At 36.4% G+C, this 18,316-nt stretch overlaps 4 protein-coding genes across 5 annotated transcripts in view; 2 read left to right on the top strand and 2 right to left on the bottom strand.

The window, feature by feature from the left end:
- LOC108625955 (monocarboxylate transporter 9) overlaps positions 1-6,833 on the top strand; it is an 8,320-nt gene extending 1,487 nt beyond the window's left edge. The window contains exons 2-11 of the mRNA XM_018026318.2: positions 1,004-1,210; positions 1,500-1,711; positions 1,815-1,941; positions 2,682-2,896; positions 2,971-3,061; positions 3,303-3,571; positions 3,795-4,054; positions 5,390-5,682; positions 5,846-6,040; positions 6,189-6,833. Of these exons, the coding sequence (XP_017881807.1) occupies positions 1,508-1,711; positions 1,815-1,941; positions 2,682-2,896; positions 2,971-3,061; positions 3,303-3,571; positions 3,795-4,054; positions 5,390-5,682; positions 5,846-6,040; positions 6,189-6,364 (1,830 nt within the window). The 5' untranslated portion in view covers positions 1,004-1,210; positions 1,500-1,507 and the 3' untranslated portion in view covers positions 6,365-6,833. The remainder of the gene's footprint in view (positions 1-1,003; positions 1,211-1,499; positions 1,712-1,814; positions 1,942-2,681; positions 2,897-2,970; positions 3,062-3,302; positions 3,572-3,794; positions 4,055-5,389; positions 5,683-5,845; positions 6,041-6,188) is intronic.
- Positions 6,834-6,875: 42 nt separating this feature from the next.
- Positions 6,876-11,361, bottom strand: LOC108625949 (cytochrome P450 4g15-like). 2 transcript variants are annotated; one of them, XM_026814385.1, is made up of 9 exons: positions 11,162-11,361; positions 10,866-11,019; positions 10,372-10,582; positions 9,851-10,156; positions 9,246-9,645; positions 8,722-8,790; positions 7,618-7,786; positions 7,366-7,540; positions 6,876-7,155 (listed from the first exon to the last, which is right to left on the bottom strand). In XM_026814385.1, exons 2-9 carry the CDS (start codon positions 11,008-11,010, stop codon positions 6,963-6,965), a joined length of 1,668 nt encoding a protein of 555 aa, XP_026670186.1. In that variant the 5' UTR covers positions 11,011-11,019; positions 11,162-11,361; the 3' UTR covers positions 6,876-6,962. The 2 variants fall into 2 exon arrangements, with proteins under 2 accessions (XP_026670186.1, XP_017881796.1); XM_018026307.2 differs by having other exon boundaries at positions 10,866-11,012.
- LOC108625952 (cytochrome c iso-1/iso-2) lies at positions 8,061-8,539 on the top strand. Its single transcript, XM_018026311.1, has 2 exons — positions 8,061-8,187; positions 8,355-8,539. The coding sequence occupies exons 1-2, from the start codon at positions 8,061-8,063 to the stop codon at positions 8,537-8,539; spliced, it is 312 nt and encodes a 103-aa protein (XP_017881800.1).
- A 4,267-nt stretch (positions 11,362-15,628) lies between the features above and the next one.
- LOC108625954 (helix-loop-helix protein delilah) overlaps positions 15,629-18,316 on the bottom strand; it is an 8,212-nt gene continuing 5,524 nt past the window's right edge. Inside the window, exon 3 of the mRNA XM_018026317.2 lies at positions 15,629-16,004. The gene's annotated coding sequence lies outside the window, so the exon portion shown is untranslated. The remainder of the gene's footprint in view (positions 16,005-18,316) is intronic.

Below are 18,316 nucleotides of genomic sequence, written 5' to 3'. Positions count from 1 at the left end.
TAGCAACTGACTTTACGTACCTCTCAAAGAACAATAAGAAAATTAATGTAACACATTTTCCTTTGGTATCCAATTTGAAATCTTTCGATCACACTGAACAAACAAAATTTATTCAACAATGTCAACGTACGCTTAATATTTCTTCTATAAACAAACTATATTACGTGTTCACGGTACCTGCGTTTTATCACATTGAAACGCGTTAAACGTATTCAGAGCGTGTTAATTGCATCGCTGAAAGTGCCAAAAATCACATTTTTATTATCATTGCATTCGTGTTATCATTGATTTAAAACTTCGTCTCTCAGTTGCCAATAATAGATACGCGATGCGAATTTTTTATTTGAATAGTCAGTAGGACGTGCAAATTTGTAATACTAGGTTTTGTAGGAATAAATCTCTTATATGTATAAATACGTTCGCGTAGAAGGGAGATATTCGTATCTCGTGCATGAGATAACGCATTCTATACATATGTACGCACTGGTACACTAATAATAAGTAAACCTTGTGCAACGTTGCATTGATTTCCTCTTCTACCCTACAAAAATATTGCGTACGCCTTATCATCTGCAACCGGATCGCCTTCTTAGTAAAGAGTACTGCATATTTCAGGATTTCTATCAAGAAGCACACACTGCATATTTTTCAATTATAGAAAATTCTAATGATAAATTATGGGCCATTTAATAATAACATTTACTGTTAAACAAATGTTCTATCTAACTTTAAAAGTTGCAAAATTTCATTTTATAATCTGTTATTATGGAATGTATGTTTCTTATATTCTAAATTATTTATTGTAGTATTTATCAATTGTTATAGTTAATTAAAAAATATTGAAACGATTAGGTGTCAGAGCACGTGCCTAGTTACCACGTTGTTTTTATTTTTATGTTATTATCAGACGACGTTATCAGTTGAGCGTGGCACGATGATGCAAAATTTAAGATCGGATGTTTTTTTCTCGTATTCCCACCTCGGTACTGTTTCCTAATTCCAGATGCTGCGGCGGCAATATTTCATTCTCTTCTAAGGACATGTATTTAAGTAACACCGACATCGTGTACATAGATAAGAGAGGCTTCGAATTGGTTTGTACCCCGTTTCGTTCAGTCGAATACCATCCAGCCGTCTATTACGTACACGTTCATGAAATTGATTTACTAGTAACTGTTCGCTTTTCTATCGTTTGAAACAAATTCGATTGGTAAGATTCTTTTTTATCACGTGGGAATTACATTCTATTTGCTCAGTGATTTTTAGCTGATACAGTCCATTTGGAAATGTCGTCTCATACGAGATTCAACAGACTTTAATTCGACTAATATTTATTTGTATGATTTAAAAAATGAATTATATATTAACAATACATTTTATGTACAAAGAGAAATAGAATTGAAATTCTGTCATTTTGAAAGTGATCATACTAAATGCAGCGAGAACATCTGAATAAGTCGAATGAATTTTAATATTTTCTAATTGCACGTACGGACCAGATAAAAATATGACGGTAGCTAAGACTAATGGAGCGACGACAATGGGGGCGACCACAAATGTTCTCACCGAGAACGAGAAGCTACAAAACAATGTTTCGTTGCCACAAAAGAACGAGGAGACCGAGGACGAGGAGGACGAAATCACGTTGGAAGACTTGGCGCCGGACGGTGGTTGGGGGTGGATTGTTGCGCTTGCCATGACAGTAGTGTTTGTCAGTATTCGATTGAAAATGATAAAAATAATTTATTACGAGAGAAATTCATTTTCGTGACACGAGACATCGAGGATAAACGTGTTCTTAAATCGTTTTGCAGTTGACAATATTTGGACCGACTACGTCGTTTGCTATAGTATTCGGCGACTTACTTGAGGAGACTGGTAACGCTGGTACAGCGATGACGCTCTTCAATTCCGTTTTCATGATCACATACTCTATTTCTGGTGAGTAAATGTACATCTACGTAACTCTTTCCCGTTTCTTATTATTAGTCATTTGACAAAAGAAGGTGTCTGCCTTATGCAAGTTGAAGAACAAAACAACAAAAATATAAGAAATGTAATGAAAGAATTTCTAGATAGGGGATACAATTTTTAGTATGTAATTACATTAAATGAAAATTATGATACTCGTGTATGGCAGAAGATTAATGAATATGTTACGCTTATTTGATACGATCATAAATGTGTACATAATCGGGCGCCAGGAAGTGAAAATCACGTCTGCACGTGTACACATGGTACATACAAATAAATTAAACGTGCTGTATTTCACAGCTTTGAACATCGCAGTTGTTTTTAAATAACACACACTTGACACATGAACGTTCAGGTAGCAGCTCAAGTCCGGTAATGGGGTAACCGACGGAGAAGTTCGTCACCCCCTGTCTTACAGATTATCTCGCTACTTGCAGTTGGAACTACTATTGACACTAGCTGACAACTTGGTGATCGTATCAAATAGTCAAATAGTACAACGAACATCACGCGATTAAATGGCAAGATACGATACGATCTGTTGATTTCACTGTTGTCGTTTGTTGAAATGATCACAGATTTTAAAAATAGTTCCTTGAAGTCGTAATAAAATTCAAAATCCCATTCCTTATGAAAATAGACATTTAATAGATACTGAATTAAATAATTATAATTTTATATATTCGACCATGATTTTTCTGTCACAGGTTTAATGACAAACACGTTATTAAAAAAGTTCTCCATGAGACCCGTGGGATTGATCGGCGCGGTTCTTTTCTCGGTACCAAACGTTTGCTTCGCTTTCGTGACGAACGTCTTCGAAATGGCATTTCTGAGTTTCCTGCAAGGGATGGGACTCGGTCTACTCATCACCATCTGCAATACGAACTTCAACGCTTACTTCGTGAAGAAACGAGCGCCAGTACGTGCGATAAATACGGGGCCGATGGCCAGACGCCTCGACATTATTATTTTAGAAAACTTCTTGCTGTTTAGGTGATGAGCGCGTCTCAGGTGATCATCGGCTTGGGTAGCATCGCGTATCCCATATGGATCGAGAGAATGATGAAAATGTACGGTTTTAGGGGTGAGTGCTTAATACTGATTGACAGACTTAAAACGATCTTTCATACAATGATTAATATAATAATTGATAGAGTCTTTGGCACAGCGTTTCATATAATTTGTCATCACATTATAAATTGATTTCATATAATGTTTAATACAATAATTCATATTTATATCATTTTATTCTCATTGACTCATATATGACATGACATTTGCGTTGACAATGTTTTAAAATTGGCACGTCGTGTATATTCCCGCAGGAACGGCACTGGTGATTGGCGCTATGAGCCTGAATTCTATCGCGGGCATGATGATGATGCACCCCGTCGAGTGGCACGCGAGAAAACCGGAGGAGGTCCGGGCGGAAAGGGCGCGAGCGAGAGAGGAACGCAGGCTACGGGACATGGTCCTCTCGGATCGACGTTACAGTGACATGGTACGAGTACCCACGAAAACGAGATGGAGCAGCCTGACGAGTCTCAAGGGCGAAAGCGGGAAACATGTGCCTCTCCTGATTGAAACGCTGAAAGTAAGTTTATACAGACTACATTCAATTCTTAATATAAATAAAATTCACGGTCTGCTTATTGAATAAAATTTTACTGAAATATAAAGATGTTTTAATTTCGTGAGTTCTATAAAAAACGAGATTCATATTTATTTAACCTGAAGATTCTTATTGAAATATCTTATAATACCAAATTCGCTAGTAAATGGTTACATAATTCATAAGCTATTTTGTGTTCGAATAGTCTCCCGCAAAGAGGGTGGCTTCAATATCCGAGTTCGAGGAGCGGATCAGTAATCGGATGAAGTCCGGGTCTATGCGTGAATTATTAACGAGACGCTTGTCAGCGTTCTCGTCGACGAGTTTGGCGAACTTGGTGTCCGGTATTGGAAGCTTGGGGGAAGTCAGTCAACACCGTATTGATAAAACTAAGGAGAAGCGAAACGAGAAAGGAGTGCAAGTTTCCATGACGGATGACAAGGATAATGAAGAAGGTGCATTACAGTACGTGACGCATTTACTTACATATACGACGATTTTCTACATTAATTTTATCTCAAATCTTATTCTTGATCTGTATAGTCGTTTCATGTGTCATTACCTGCTTAAGAGAAATTTTACTTCGCACAGAAAATTTTCAATGAATTACAATATAAAAAAAAACACAATAAACATTTTTCAACAGAGGGATTCTAGACGATTTTTTGGAGATGTCGTTGTTGAAAAATATCGGTTTCCTGAACATTTGCTTCGGCATCAGTTTCGTCCTGTCTAGCGACTTCACGTTCGCCAGTCTGTTGCCATTGATGATGACGAAGAACGGTTACACGCAGAGCCACGCGGCCACGGCGCTCACCATCGGTGCTGCTGCCGAATTGGTGTCGAAGATTTTGCTAGCGATTTTCACTCTCCTGGTGAAAGTCAAGTCGTCCTGAATTCTATCGCGGGCATGATGATGATGCACCCCGTCGAGTGGCACGCGAGAAAACCGGAGGAGGTCCGGGCGGAAAGGGCGCGAGCGAGAGAGGAACGCAGGCTACGGGACATGGTCCTCTCGGATCGACGTTACAGTGACATGGTACGAGTACCCACGAAAACGAGATGGAGCAGCCTGACGAGTCTCAAGGGCGAAAGCGGGAAACATGTGCCTCTCCTGATTGAAACGCTGAAAGTAAGTTTATACAGACTACATTCAATTCTTAATATGAATATATAAAATTCACGGTCTGCTTATTGAATAAAATTTTACTGAAATATAAAGATGTTTTAATTTCGTGAGTTCTATAAAAAACGAGATTCATATTTATTTAACCTGAAGATTCTTATTGAAATATCTTATAATACCAAATTCGCTAGTAAATGGTTACATAATTCATAAGCTATTTTGTGTTCGAATAGTCTCCCGCAAAGAGGGTGGCTTCAATATCCGAGTTCGAGGAGCGGATCAGTAATCGGATGAAGTCCGGGTCTATGCGTGAATTATTAACGAGACGCTTGTCAGCGTTCTCGTCGACGAGTTTGGCGAACTTGGTGTCCGGTATTGGAAGCTTGGGGGAAGTCAGTCAACACCGTATTGATAAAACTAAGGAGAAGCGAAACGAGAAAGGAGTGCAAGTTTCCATGACGGATGACAAGGATAATGAAGAAGGTGCATTACAGTACGTGACGCATTTACTTACATATACGACGATTTTCTACATTAATTTTATCTCAAATCTTATTCTTGATCTGTATAGTCGTTTCATGTGTCATTACCTGCTTAAGAGAAATTTTACTTCGCACAGAAAATTTTCAATGAATTACAATATAAAAAAAAATACAATAAACATTTTTCAACAGAGGGATTCTAGACGATTTTTTGGAGATGTCGTTGTTGAAAAATATCGGTTTCCTGAACATTTGCTTCGGCATCAGCTTCGTCCTGTCTAGCGACTTCACGTTCGCCAGTCTGTTGCCATTGATGATGACGAAGAACGGTTACACGCAGAGCCACGCGGCCACGGCGCTCACCATCGGTGCTGCTGCCGAATTGGTGTCGAAGATTTTGCTAGCGATTTTCACTCTCCTGGTGAAAGTCAAGTCGAAACATATATTCTTCGTCGCGATGATCTGCATGGCGTTCGCGAAAGCCGGTACGCAACTCAAATACGCTGTTTAATCTTGGATCGATAAAATAAATGAACTTTTATTAATCAAATAAATTGATTTTAATCGGAAGTCCAAGAATTACTGATTCTGTGATTCTAATCGATGGTAGTTGTCGTTCGTCTAATCGTTTTACTATTTATTTCTCAGGTTACTTGTTTTACAACGGTACATTGATAGGAACGTTCGCGATGGTAGCTGTGATAGGAGTGGTCAGATCATGGTTACTGGTTCCTCAGCCGTTAGCAATTATAGAAGATATCAGTGTTGATAAATTTGCCTCGGCTTATGGAATTAGCGGTGCCATCAGCGGTATAATTTCTATACTATTCGGTCCTATAGTCGGTGAGTAAGACGTAACAAGAGTTTTCATACATTCAACAATTCGATGAACTTACCGATGGAATTGAGGCGTGAACAGAACTGTTAGTAACGAGCAGATGGACAAGGGGATTTGAAACGTCTTACAAACGAGATTTCGTTGTCTTCTCAGGGTTCCTGAAGGATTGGACCAACAGTTTCGTCGTCTGCCAGGTTGCCCTTTTACTAATGAACGTCCTGTTCGTTATCCCGTGGGCAGTACAGTTCCTTTCAGATTTACCAAAGAGGAGGAAGGAACGGGCGGATAAAATTGCCGCCCGTACTTCCGGTTCCCTTTCTGCGGATTGAGACAATAGGAGAGAGATGGAGAAAGACCCCGCCGTGTACAGTCCCCCGGCCAATCAACTGTGACCGTTAATAATCATATGCAACGTTCTTTATTCCATCACAAAGAGGAAGGAAACCGACGCAAGTATTAGTAATGTGTGTAAATTACTTAATTAATGATCAGTGCGAATTAAATATCTCGAGGATAGATAATAATAAGAAATAAATTGTTATTCGTAGTTGATTGTACATATATACGTATTTATACACGCATGTATTGATATTCTGAGTGAAGACGGTAATTGAAAAACTTAGAAAGATTTTCCGTATGTAAATATACTGTAAAAATGTTTAACACGGATTTATAAGGAACAACTGATGTGTGAAACTAATATGTAAAACAATAAAATACTGTTAGAACGGAGTAATTCGTATGAAAACTGTTTAATGACGGATGGAGAATAATTTGTCAAACGAATGTCGTTATAATTGTAGTGATTTATTTTCCACTTCAATTGATTTTATACACAATTTATAATTGTCGTTGTATAATTTATTGTACATAATTAAAATTATTTGGTATTTTATCATAAGTCGTCTAAGTGAGATCACATTAAGTTTAAACACGGATCTCTGGGGCATTGTTTCGCGGTTCGATTTTAACTCGGAAGCCGTCCGCCCTTTTCAGGATAATGTCGGCCCTCAACCGGAAGTCCTTTTCTGTGAGGTCCGACAGGATTCTGTAGTTCCGCAAGACGGTCGACAATAAGACCTTCAACTTCAGCATTGCGTATTTCCTTCCCACGCACGACCTAAAAAGAAATACGCGATTTTATTCTATGGGACACGTGTGTCTACGGTTTTACAAAGAGGAAACTCCTCGCAGAAGATAAATACACTTTTTTAAAGCTTAAATTCTACTTCATCTTTTCTGTTATCCTATTATCAGATCACATGCATTTATGGAAAAATATATAAAAGGAATAAAAAATATTTCGATCTACATATTGTTATTGATTTACCTGGGGCCAGCGCTGAACGGAATGAAGGAGTAGTAGTGCCTGTTTTGCATTTTCTCTGGCAGGAAATTGTCAGGATTAAATTTCTCGGCGTTCGGGTAAAACTCTTCCAATCGATGGATCTTGAACGGCGAAATCAGGACCGTAGTACCCTTTGGAATAACATGGTTTCCAGTCACTATAAAAAATAACAAAAAATATTAATGTGACTGTCAATATTTTATTGCTATGTAAGTAGCGTCATCGTTCATTTACCTATTTTCACGTCCTCGTTGATCATCCTAGCGATTGCTGGCACTGGTGGGTACAGTCTCAAGGTTTCCAAAATCACTCTCTCGAGGTACTTCATGTCCAAGGTGTCCTCAAACGTGCAAGGTCTGTTCGAGCCCTTGAAAATTCTGTCCATTTCTTCATGAATCTTGGCCTGCAACAGACATTAAATTATTTTTTTCTACTAATATCACCTTTTTTACATTTATGAAACAGATATTTACTGTACAACATGAAAAATTTTATTCCATATTTGAAAATCTATTAGAAATCTTATGTTTGTATCATCGAGCTACTTCAGACGCTATTTTAATCAGCCAAGATCAAGCCATGAAAACGTAGCTCTATTAACTGCTATTAACCTTTGACTATTATAAAAACGCTGAACGTAACCTTCGATAATTGAATTGTAAATTATTCGGTGAGAAATGGGAAATGTGGAAAATGGCAAAACATTGTTCATGCGAATGTGCGCGATGTGTCATACAACCGTCAAGGACGGAAAGCACAGAATAGGGCCAAATCTGTTCGGAATTTTTGGCAAGAAGTGCGGAAGTACGTATACGTGTATGAAATAAATAATAAATAATTCTACATATTAAGTTTGCTCTGTCGTTTTTTTTTTCAAATTAAATGTTACTCTATATGTTTAACTAATTTCATCGATACGCGGTTCAATGAAATTTTATACAGTGCGAAATGAAATTCGGTTTTGAATTCAGCTACTCCTGGATTTTCTTACACCGATTCGATGGCAACGAAGGATATCATATGGGACGAAAATAATTTGGATCAGTATCTACAGTTCCCGAAACAATTCATCCCTGGTACGAAGATGGTGTTCAACGGTATGAAAAAGGCAAGTGATCGCAAAGATATGATCGCATATTTAGCAACGTTGAAATGACGAATAAACGAAGGAGAGAAGCTGAACGTTTTGTTGTTCGAAATACGTATAATATGTAATACGTGCGTGTACAGTGTCCAGAATAAGTTGTTCTTAGCGTTAGTTCAATATGAAATGTGATTAACAAAATTAGAGTAATAAACTGAATGGAGAAATTTCGTTGGATATTTCCTTGAACTTACTTGAACGTCTTGATGGACTCCAAGAATGCAGAGGACAAAACTGGATCCTGCGGAGGTGGTGTCGTGTCCCTGAAACAAAATTATAATTATATTTATTTACAAAAAATAAGATGTTAACAATTCCATTATACAATTTTTACCTAACATAACATCTTCAATAATTAAACGAATCAACCGTATGTATAATGAAACTCGTAATTACTGGCTATTAATAGTTAATGACAGAGGCATCATTAATCACAAGGAACAATACGGTAAAGAATTAATCAAATATAACTGTTCTATACTATCTTGTAAATGAACTTCGAAAAGGCATTCAATTCACTGAGTAAATTAACGGAATACTGAAATCATTTTCCCACGATTTTCAGTATTTAAATGAATGCACAGTGAATCGACGCAATCTGCGAATATTCCTGTATTCATTATTTTTAATGAATTACGCATTTCCTTAGTATGGACGACAGAGAAAAGAGTTTCAAACTTTGCTTAATATGCTAATAATATAAATATTTATCACATACCTCGAACAATATGGTGTCTACTTCTTCTTGGATTTCCTCCTCGGTCATCTTCGTGCCATTCCTCCAGAGGTCGAGCATCTGATCCAAAAATGCGAGCCTTCTCTTCTCGCCGATGTCGTTATCCAGCTCATCCAAATCGTCCTTGACGTAGTGCAATTGTCCAGTGCTCCTATCCTTCTCGGACACGTTAGTCTCGACTTTCTCCGTTGTCTGCTTCTGCTTCTGCGATTCGATTCCAATTTCCTTCACTTCCGCCTTCCTCCTGTTGACCACGCTCGTCGACAGGCCGTGAATGATGTCCAGCAGCTTAGTCTGCTCCTTGGCCGTACTCGAGAGATTGAACACCAAGTCGTAACGCAGGTCGGGCTTGTACTGGCGTTGGTGAATGATGTCGCACAGTCTATTTAAAAATATATAAAATGTTTATTAACAAAAGTGCTAGAAGAAGAGAAAAAAATATTCCGAAAAGAAATTCTTGTAGCATTTTGTAAGAGTGAAATCAGACATTGATATACTTTGTTACATTGAAGAAATTTACAGATTAGAAGTTCAATCTTAAAAAAAACAGCAGCAAGAAATAAATTGTAAATAATTGTACTACTCACTTCATCACAGCCATGGCGTAATCGTGGCTAGACTTGTATCTGTCAGGTCCGGTTCTCCATTTCGCGCCCATCGCTGTGCTCAACAGAATGTCTACGGTGACCGACGCCAGATAGTCGTGCACGTCGAACTCTTTTCCTACTTGTTCCTTCAAACGATGCACCAAGTCGCGGCTGTTCTCGAAGAACAGCGGTACGAACCCTTTCAGTACAGACTGATGGAACGTGGGTGCAATGATTTTTCTATGCCTCCTCCATTTATCACCGGTGTTAATCAGTAAACCATTACCCAACCACGGTTCGAAGTATCTATTACAGAAGATGAGATCTTTATGCGAATTTCATTAATATTCTTAATTATTTTTATAAGAAAATGAGAATTGCTCCATTTTCTTTCATTATTTTTAAAACGATGGGATGAAGTAGAAGAAAAACAGGAAACTATATATTTCAAAATTCATGTTTAGTGACTTATAAATCCTGTACTCGAACAATTGAAATTAATAGTATGGAATATTTTTTACCTGTATTCTGGTGACTTGTCGATGTGCACCGAGCTGTTGAGGATGATCTCAACATCAGCGGGATGGTACAGAAAGACGATTAACTTCCAACCCAGAAAAGCTCGAACGACCGGCCCGTAAACGTCATATTCAAGAACTTTGTCCAAAACTTGATTCGGATTCACACCCACTGTCAGCAACGCGTTCCCTATGATTGGCAACTTCTTCGGTCCTGAAACAGAACAAATCAGTTTTTATATGCAAAATAAAACTCTTGAGATATCAATTTCAGAAATAAAATGTTAGTTGAGATTTCTTTTATCATATTAGCATTAGATGCGTTCTTCGTATTCTTTTACGCATCAAATTTTTTCTAAACGCATGAGATTAGTCTAGCTATCATTACAGCGTATATGAAAGCTGTGACACATTAATAAAAATGATTAACGAAGATATCACTGTTTGATATCATTCGATTTTAATAAAAACTGCTGTTTCTTACATTATACACATACCTGGAAGTTTGTTTCCCATCTTCACGCTACGCAAATTCTCCGAGTAGAAGTAAAGCGCGGCCAAAACGGTCGCAAGCGATAAGGATGAATAGAAAAGTGCCGATTGCACATAAGTGTACATGGTTGTCGCTGTCTCCGTCTCCATGGCTGTGTGCTGGCAATTATCACCAAAAAGTATTATTGAAATATAGCGTTCGAACTTTTATAAAAAAAAAAACTTCTTCAAACTTTTATCCAACGGCAAGTTAAATACTTGTGTTTAAAATAAAATTAGAGTAGAATGTGTTGATAACTACCTTTTATGCGCGATCAGCACACTGAACAAGCGAAGACTAAGAACCACTAAGGATAAACAGCAACAAAACTGGTTTCCCTTTTATATGCACTGCGGCCTGATGTATATATCTACGTTTTCGTGTATGTAAAACTTTTCCGTTGTTTTAAACAGATTATACCGTGACCTCAACTTCGTCTGTTCATCTGAATCGCAAATCGTCAGCCAGGTTTTCTGGAATTAATCGGAACCATTTACATTCATCGTGCTAAAACCGTAATGTAATAAAGACAATGACGTTTACCACAGAAATAGAAATTAAATCAGAGGCGAAAATTATTTACTAAGAAAAATTAATTAAAATAAATCTCTTAAGATGGAGGATATAATAATATCTACTGTCAGCCGAATGTACATAATTCCGTATTTAATAAACTCTGGAGGAAAACTCAGATGAATCACATTTTCGACAAATTTGAATACATGCATTAGCAAAATATACATTAAATCTAAATAAAATTTAAATCTGAATATGCATAAATTTAAAGATCAACACGAGCCGAGAGTCAGCTGACGGTTCATTCGTTTGATTAAATCACTGAGTTCGCTAGTTAATTCTATTCAATTCTCGTCTGTCACGTAAGCTAACTGAATCGATGACAAACAGTTCATAGTCGTGCGGCACTGACCACCCTAACTCTTCCTATCTCTTTAGGTCAATGTCGAAGAAATTTGCAGTAAATATAATATATAATAATTATTTTACTGTTCATGTTAATATAAAGAATAAAAATAGAATCGTAATCGAAAATCTGAAATAATTAAATAAAAACAATTCCATATAAGATTTCCAAATAAATAATAATTAAATTCCTTGCATTGCACAGAAGATCAATAATCAATTTAGATAATAGTGACACAAGGGATATAAAAAGTAAAGCAGTTGCGAGGGTCGTCGAGCTGGAAACGAACACGTCCGGAAGTGACGTAGCAACCTGTTCCTTCACCCCCTAGGCGGAACGTGCCCGGAAATCGACCCTCCAGAGTAATAAAAAACACGACGAAGAGAGGTAGACAGATAAAGAAGGATGGAGAGCGAACGAAGGGGAAGTTTGGCTAAAACCAATTTCACAAAATTACGAAATTATCGATGGATCGACCCTTTATTGCCGCTTCCTGACCAGCTCGATTGTTCCCAAACGCATAAGAGAAAATTGTTTCGTAAGGTAATTCGGTAGGTAACGCAATCATCCTTTCTTTACAGACAGAATTCAATCATATGATTAATTATCGTGAATTTAATATGTAATAATATTGAATGATTTAATCAGTAAATTTATTAAGCCAAGAAAATTTAAAAATAAGAAAGATAAGTATTCACATCAGAACACGTGACACAGGAATAAAAAAAACTCTAATATTTATGACGCAAGCATTATGCACACTGTTATAAAGTAAAGCGGGTTCATTTCAATTGAACCGCATTTATTATTCAGCGAGGAAATGATTGGCCATTATTTCACGTAAGTTTCAATACATATAAAAAAAAAAACTTCTTCAAACTTTTATCCAACGGCAAGTTAAATACTTGTGTTTAAAATAAAATTAGAGTAGAATGTGTTGATAACTACCTTTTATGCGCGATCAGCACACTGAACAAGCGAAGACTAAGAACCACTAAGGATAAACAGCAACAAAACTGGTTTCCCTTTTATATGCACTGCGGCCTGATGTATATATCTACGTTTTCGTGTATGTAAAACTTTTCCGTTGTTTTAAACAGATTATACCGTGACCTCAACTTCGTCTGTTCATCTGAATCGCAAATCGTCAGCCAGGTTTTCTGGAATTAATCGGAACCATTTACATTCATCGTGCTAAAACCGTAATGTAATAAAGACAATGACGTTTACCACAGAAATAGAAATTAAATCAGAGGCGAAAATTATTTACTAAGAAAAATTAATTAAAATAAATCTCTTAAGATGGAGGATATAATAATATCTACTGTCAGCCGAATGTACATAATTCCGTATTTAATAAACTCTGGAGGAAAACTCAGATGAATCACATTTTCGACAAATTTGAATACATGCATTAGCAAAATATACATTAAATCTAAATAAAATTTAAATCTGAATATGCATAAATTTAAAGATCAACACGAGCCGAGAGTCAGCTGACGGTTCATTCGTTTGATTAAATCACTGAGTTCGCTAGTTAATTCTATTCAATTCTCGTCTGTCACGTAAGCTAACTGAATCGATGACAAACAGTTCATAGTCGTGCGGCACTGACCACCCTAACTCTTCCTATCTCTTTAGGTCAATGTCGAAGAAATTTGCAGTAAATATAATATATAATAATTATTTTACTGTTCATGTTAATATAAAGAATAAAAATAGAATCGTAATCGAAAATCTGAAATAATTAAATAAAAACAATTCCATATAAGATTTCCAAATAAATAATAATTAAATTCCTTGCATTGCACAGAAGATCAATAATCAATTTAGATAATAGTGACACAAGGGATATAAAAAGTAAAGCAGTTGCGAGGGTCGTCGAGCTGGAAACGAACACGTCCGGAAGTGACGTAGCAACCTGTTCCTTCACCCCCTAGGCGGAACGTGCCCGGAAATCGACCCTCCAGAGTAATAAAAAACACGACGAAGAGAGGTAGACAGATAAAGAAGGATGGAGAGCGAACGAAGGGGAAGTTTGGCTAAAACCAATTTCACAAAATTACGAAATTATCGATGGATCGACCCTTTATTGCCGCTTCCTGACCAGCTCGATTGTTCCCAAACGCATAAGAGAAAATTGTTTCGTAAGGTAATTCGGTAGGTAACGCAATCATCCTTTCTTTACAGACAGAATTCAATCATATGATTAATTATCGTGAATTTAATATGTAATAATATTGAATGATTTAATCAGTAAATTTATTAAGCCAAGAAAATTTAAAAATAAGAAAGATAAGTATTCACATCAGAACACGTGACACAGGAATAAAAAAAACTCTAATATTTATGACGCAAGCATTATGCACACTGTTATAAAGTAAAGCGGGTTCATTTCAATTGAACCGCATTTATTATTCAGCGAGGAAATGATTGGCCATTATTTCACGTAAGTTTCAATACATATTTAAAGCGCATCGATGTAGGTAACATTCTTGCAGAATTTCATGGCTAGCTCATTAGATTTTCTTAATTCATTTTCGTTCTCAAGTTGTATTTAGAATAGAATTGATAATAGCAGAAAAACACAATTGAAATTACCTGAGAGAACATCATCAACATGTCATTACAATGTTTGGGTTTACGTGTTAAGGAAAGGAACGAAAACAGAACTTTATAAATAATAAAATGTATTTTAAATATCTCGTAAAAATTGTTACAGCAGATACAGAAGTAAAAAATAAGATATTCTTACGTCAATCCTAATTAATAAGGCACGTATATTTACAGGGTTTTATTCGTCGTCGCGCGAGCGCAGAATAATTTATAAAAATAGTTGAGACTTTTGTACGCAATTCCTTTCTTTGCCACAAAACGTATATCGTACACAAAAGAACTGTTGCTGCTCAGGTTATAATTATTATAATAAGCGAAACACGTGCCGAAGCGTCGTTGATCTTAACATTAATTCACCAAGTACCTTTTTTATTCATGAAAGGTATATGTACGTCGACAAAATATATGTATAAGTATACAAAGGAATTTTTACTTCATATGTGGTCTAGTGGATTACCAAAATATTTGATAACGTATTATAGAATAAATATTTTATTATTAACAATTAAAACGTGACCTCATAATTGAATGTAATTTAATTAAACTTCTGAATATATCTGTAATAATTATTGCAATTGCTTCTTAGAATTTGTTATCAGATATTGATTATACATCTTGCTAGAAATAGTTCAATTTAATATTTTGGCAATCCTCTGTAATATTCGTATAATATTTGTGAAAATCCAATAAAAGTATAATTTACAACAATATCATACAGTTTTGATTTAAGTAACTCGTTTCCCGTTATGTACTCCTAATACTGAACGATGGAGAGTCAAAAAATCGCGTAATTGCCTGCCTAATGGTAATACTTATCGAACGGGCCTTATCATTAATTAATTAAATAATATCGTGGGAGCAACAGTTCCCATTTTCATAGCACGCGATATCAATATCTCAGAGCCTATCTCCCAATAGCTTATTGGTCGACGATGTACACTACGTATATAAATAGCGCGGAAATATGTTAGTTAAATACGTATTTAGAAGAATACGAAGTAGAAAAAATAATTTCGTTGGTTCAAGGCACGATTTGTATATAAAAATTCTTTGATTGCATTTGGTCTTCCAATTTTAAATACAGTGATTGGAATTTATGATTATGATGCACACTCCCAATCGTAAGTCTCAATCCAATGTAATGTAAAAAAATTGTCTCCTTACAATTAGTCATATAATAATCNTTTGAATACTATTATTTTGAATGTTTGTCAAATGTTCTGTATAAAATTTCAAGTACATTAAGAAGAGATTTGAGATCCTCGCTGAGGTATCATAACATTCAAATGATCACTTCCATGCATTCTGTACTATTTCTAATTTAACCCTGCAATTTTAATTTCCATTTTATTCGTATGCCACAAACGAGATATAAAGAATGAGCTGCACGGACATTGTCAAATATAATATCTGGGCAGTGTCCCTGGGGAAGTACTTCGTGCGAGATAAGTACAAATCGTTGCCATTCTTACTTAAAAATCAACTTTCAAAAATTCATTCCGAAGCTCGTCTTCATCGTTCCGTGAGATCACATCAGCAAATTTAGTGTCCTAGTTTTATGCGAATCTGTAACAAAAGAATTTCAACCAATCAATTCATGTACCGAGCAAGATAATTTTGTTAGAACGAATTAATAAAATGATCGACTAATCGTAATGAAATATATTTTCACTTATATTCGTCAATGGATTTCATCAATTTTATTATGATGTAAAACAGGGATTATAGCACTTCTTACAAACAAATGTCATTCTATACGTTCTCGAAAAACCGTTAGTTCGACGACCCCAAAGACATTTTCCAAAGTGATTTATTTGCACAAAAACAGTTTCCACGTCCTATTCGAGTGATTCGAAGGATCCTTCCGGGAGGAGTAAGGATGGGGGATCTCCGATGCCACATGACCTTAGGACAGTGTCCCACCTGGCCATTGTGATCGTTAAGATTCTCATTTTTACCTGGATCGGCGAGAATTCACCGCGGAAATGGATAAACGCACGTATGTATGTATGTATGTATGTATCTAGGCACCCCACTATAGCCCTAAGGATCGTGGGAAAAGTGTACGAATATCCGAGAAAAGTCCTCGGAAATTCCCATAAGAAGAAATTGTTCGATGACAAAATTGTCGACTCAATACGTACAATTATATTAATAAATATGCCGGATTTTATATACAATTTCCATATGCTATACATAGATACTTATACTTGTTTCACTAACTATGGAACATAAAATGTGTTTAAAGCAAAATGTCTATATGTGATAATGAATACAATACCAATGCTATTTAATTTTTTATACACTGAAAATGTCAATAAGAATATTTTCAAAATCAGTGCGGAATAAAAAACAATGATAATGCCTGATTTAAATCCTAGATTGACTTGACCGCAGAATCGCTTTAAAATCGCATCTAAACTAAGCGGTTTCAAATATGCATCAGGCATTAGAAATTCAAGATAACGTTCTCTGAAATATGCAATTATAATTCACGGTACGTGACGAATCTAGCATGCAAAAAACGCAGATTTTTTTCCTAGTAGCAAAGGCCAAAATCCTTTTTCTGCAAACGTAATCGGCTTCAAACCGTCAGAGCGCTCGGCCACGTTGTCATGCTGGTAATGTTTATTGATAAGATAGCCGACATGCGGGTTATACCAGCATGAAACGTTTAAACCTTTAGATTCTTTTGTTCTCCTCGCGAAAGCAAGTCGAAGGAGAAGAACGACGAGCGTCCTGCATGTAACGCGTAGTCGAAGAGCAAAGAAGATAAGAAAAGGTATTATAAATAAACGTAAACCCGTAGCATTTTAACGAGGAATTATTTTTTCTTTTTATTATAAAAAGAGACTAACGTTCTTTCAGGATATTTTCAATTAGGTCTTCAGATGTAATCAAGAATGAAACAGAAAAACCACGATGGGGGATTTACTAATTCCTTGAGTTTATTGAAGAGTAGATATAATAACAGACATGGTATTTAACTTAGAAGATCACTTTACAATAGAAAGCAGGAGAAGCGGAGAAAGAAGATCAACACGATGTATCAGCATGACCGGGGAAGGAATTTATTAAATTAATTCGCTGCGGCGACGCGTACCATAAATTTCGTAGATGACCTCACTTTGTAATTGTCGAGAATTACTTACTCGCCTCGTTTCGGTCTCGGAACCTCGCGTGAGGCTTCTTATCCAGTCTAGGACATGTGCACGCGTTTTATTTTCTGCAGAAACTACACCGAATTGGCACCAGATGCAGAAATAATGTTCCTTTCGTCAGAACATTATATAGTGTCCTATAAATGAAATATTTAAGTACAAACTCGAGCGTGTAAATCTTTGTTCTTCGTCGTGTCACGTTAATGACACAATCTAAAATTTTGTGACACTCTCCTTATTAAATAAAACATAAATTCCGCAGATTTGTTGATAACAAAAGAGAATCTCTGTTTGTTCAACCCGAAGAAGCGTTAATTTCTTCGCTCCTTCTTTCCCATATTCTTTATCCGTAACGACCGTTTCCCTGCTACCCATATGTTGAGAATACTGAAAAGCTTCTGTCGCCTTATGGTCGCGCTAAGTGCCGATACGCGCGCATGCTTCCACGCGTTATACATACGTACATAAGGTGCATACATGCACGCGTAGGGTACATATTTGACTGACTGCGTGGCACGTGGGTTTACGAACGCTTCTAAGGAAATCATGATTTCTATTTGTGGACTGCACCACAACCAGACCGATCTTTCCTTCCTCTCGATTTTTGCATTCGCGACCCCGTCTGTCTAACTTCGTCAACGTCGAAGAACGCGAGACGCTGAAGAAAAAAACTTATTATTCTGTTTCACAAGATCAATTATTTACTCATTTAATATC

Source organism: Ceratina calcarata, unplaced genomic scaffold (assembly GCF_001652005.2).
Source record: "Ceratina calcarata isolate Rehan_Ccalc_2016 unplaced genomic scaffold, ASM165200v1 scaffold382, whole genome shotgun sequence".
Taxonomy (NCBI): Eukaryota; Metazoa; Arthropoda; class Insecta; order Hymenoptera; family Apidae; genus Ceratina; species Ceratina calcarata.
This window is presented reverse-complemented; position numbering and strand designations above follow the sequence as displayed.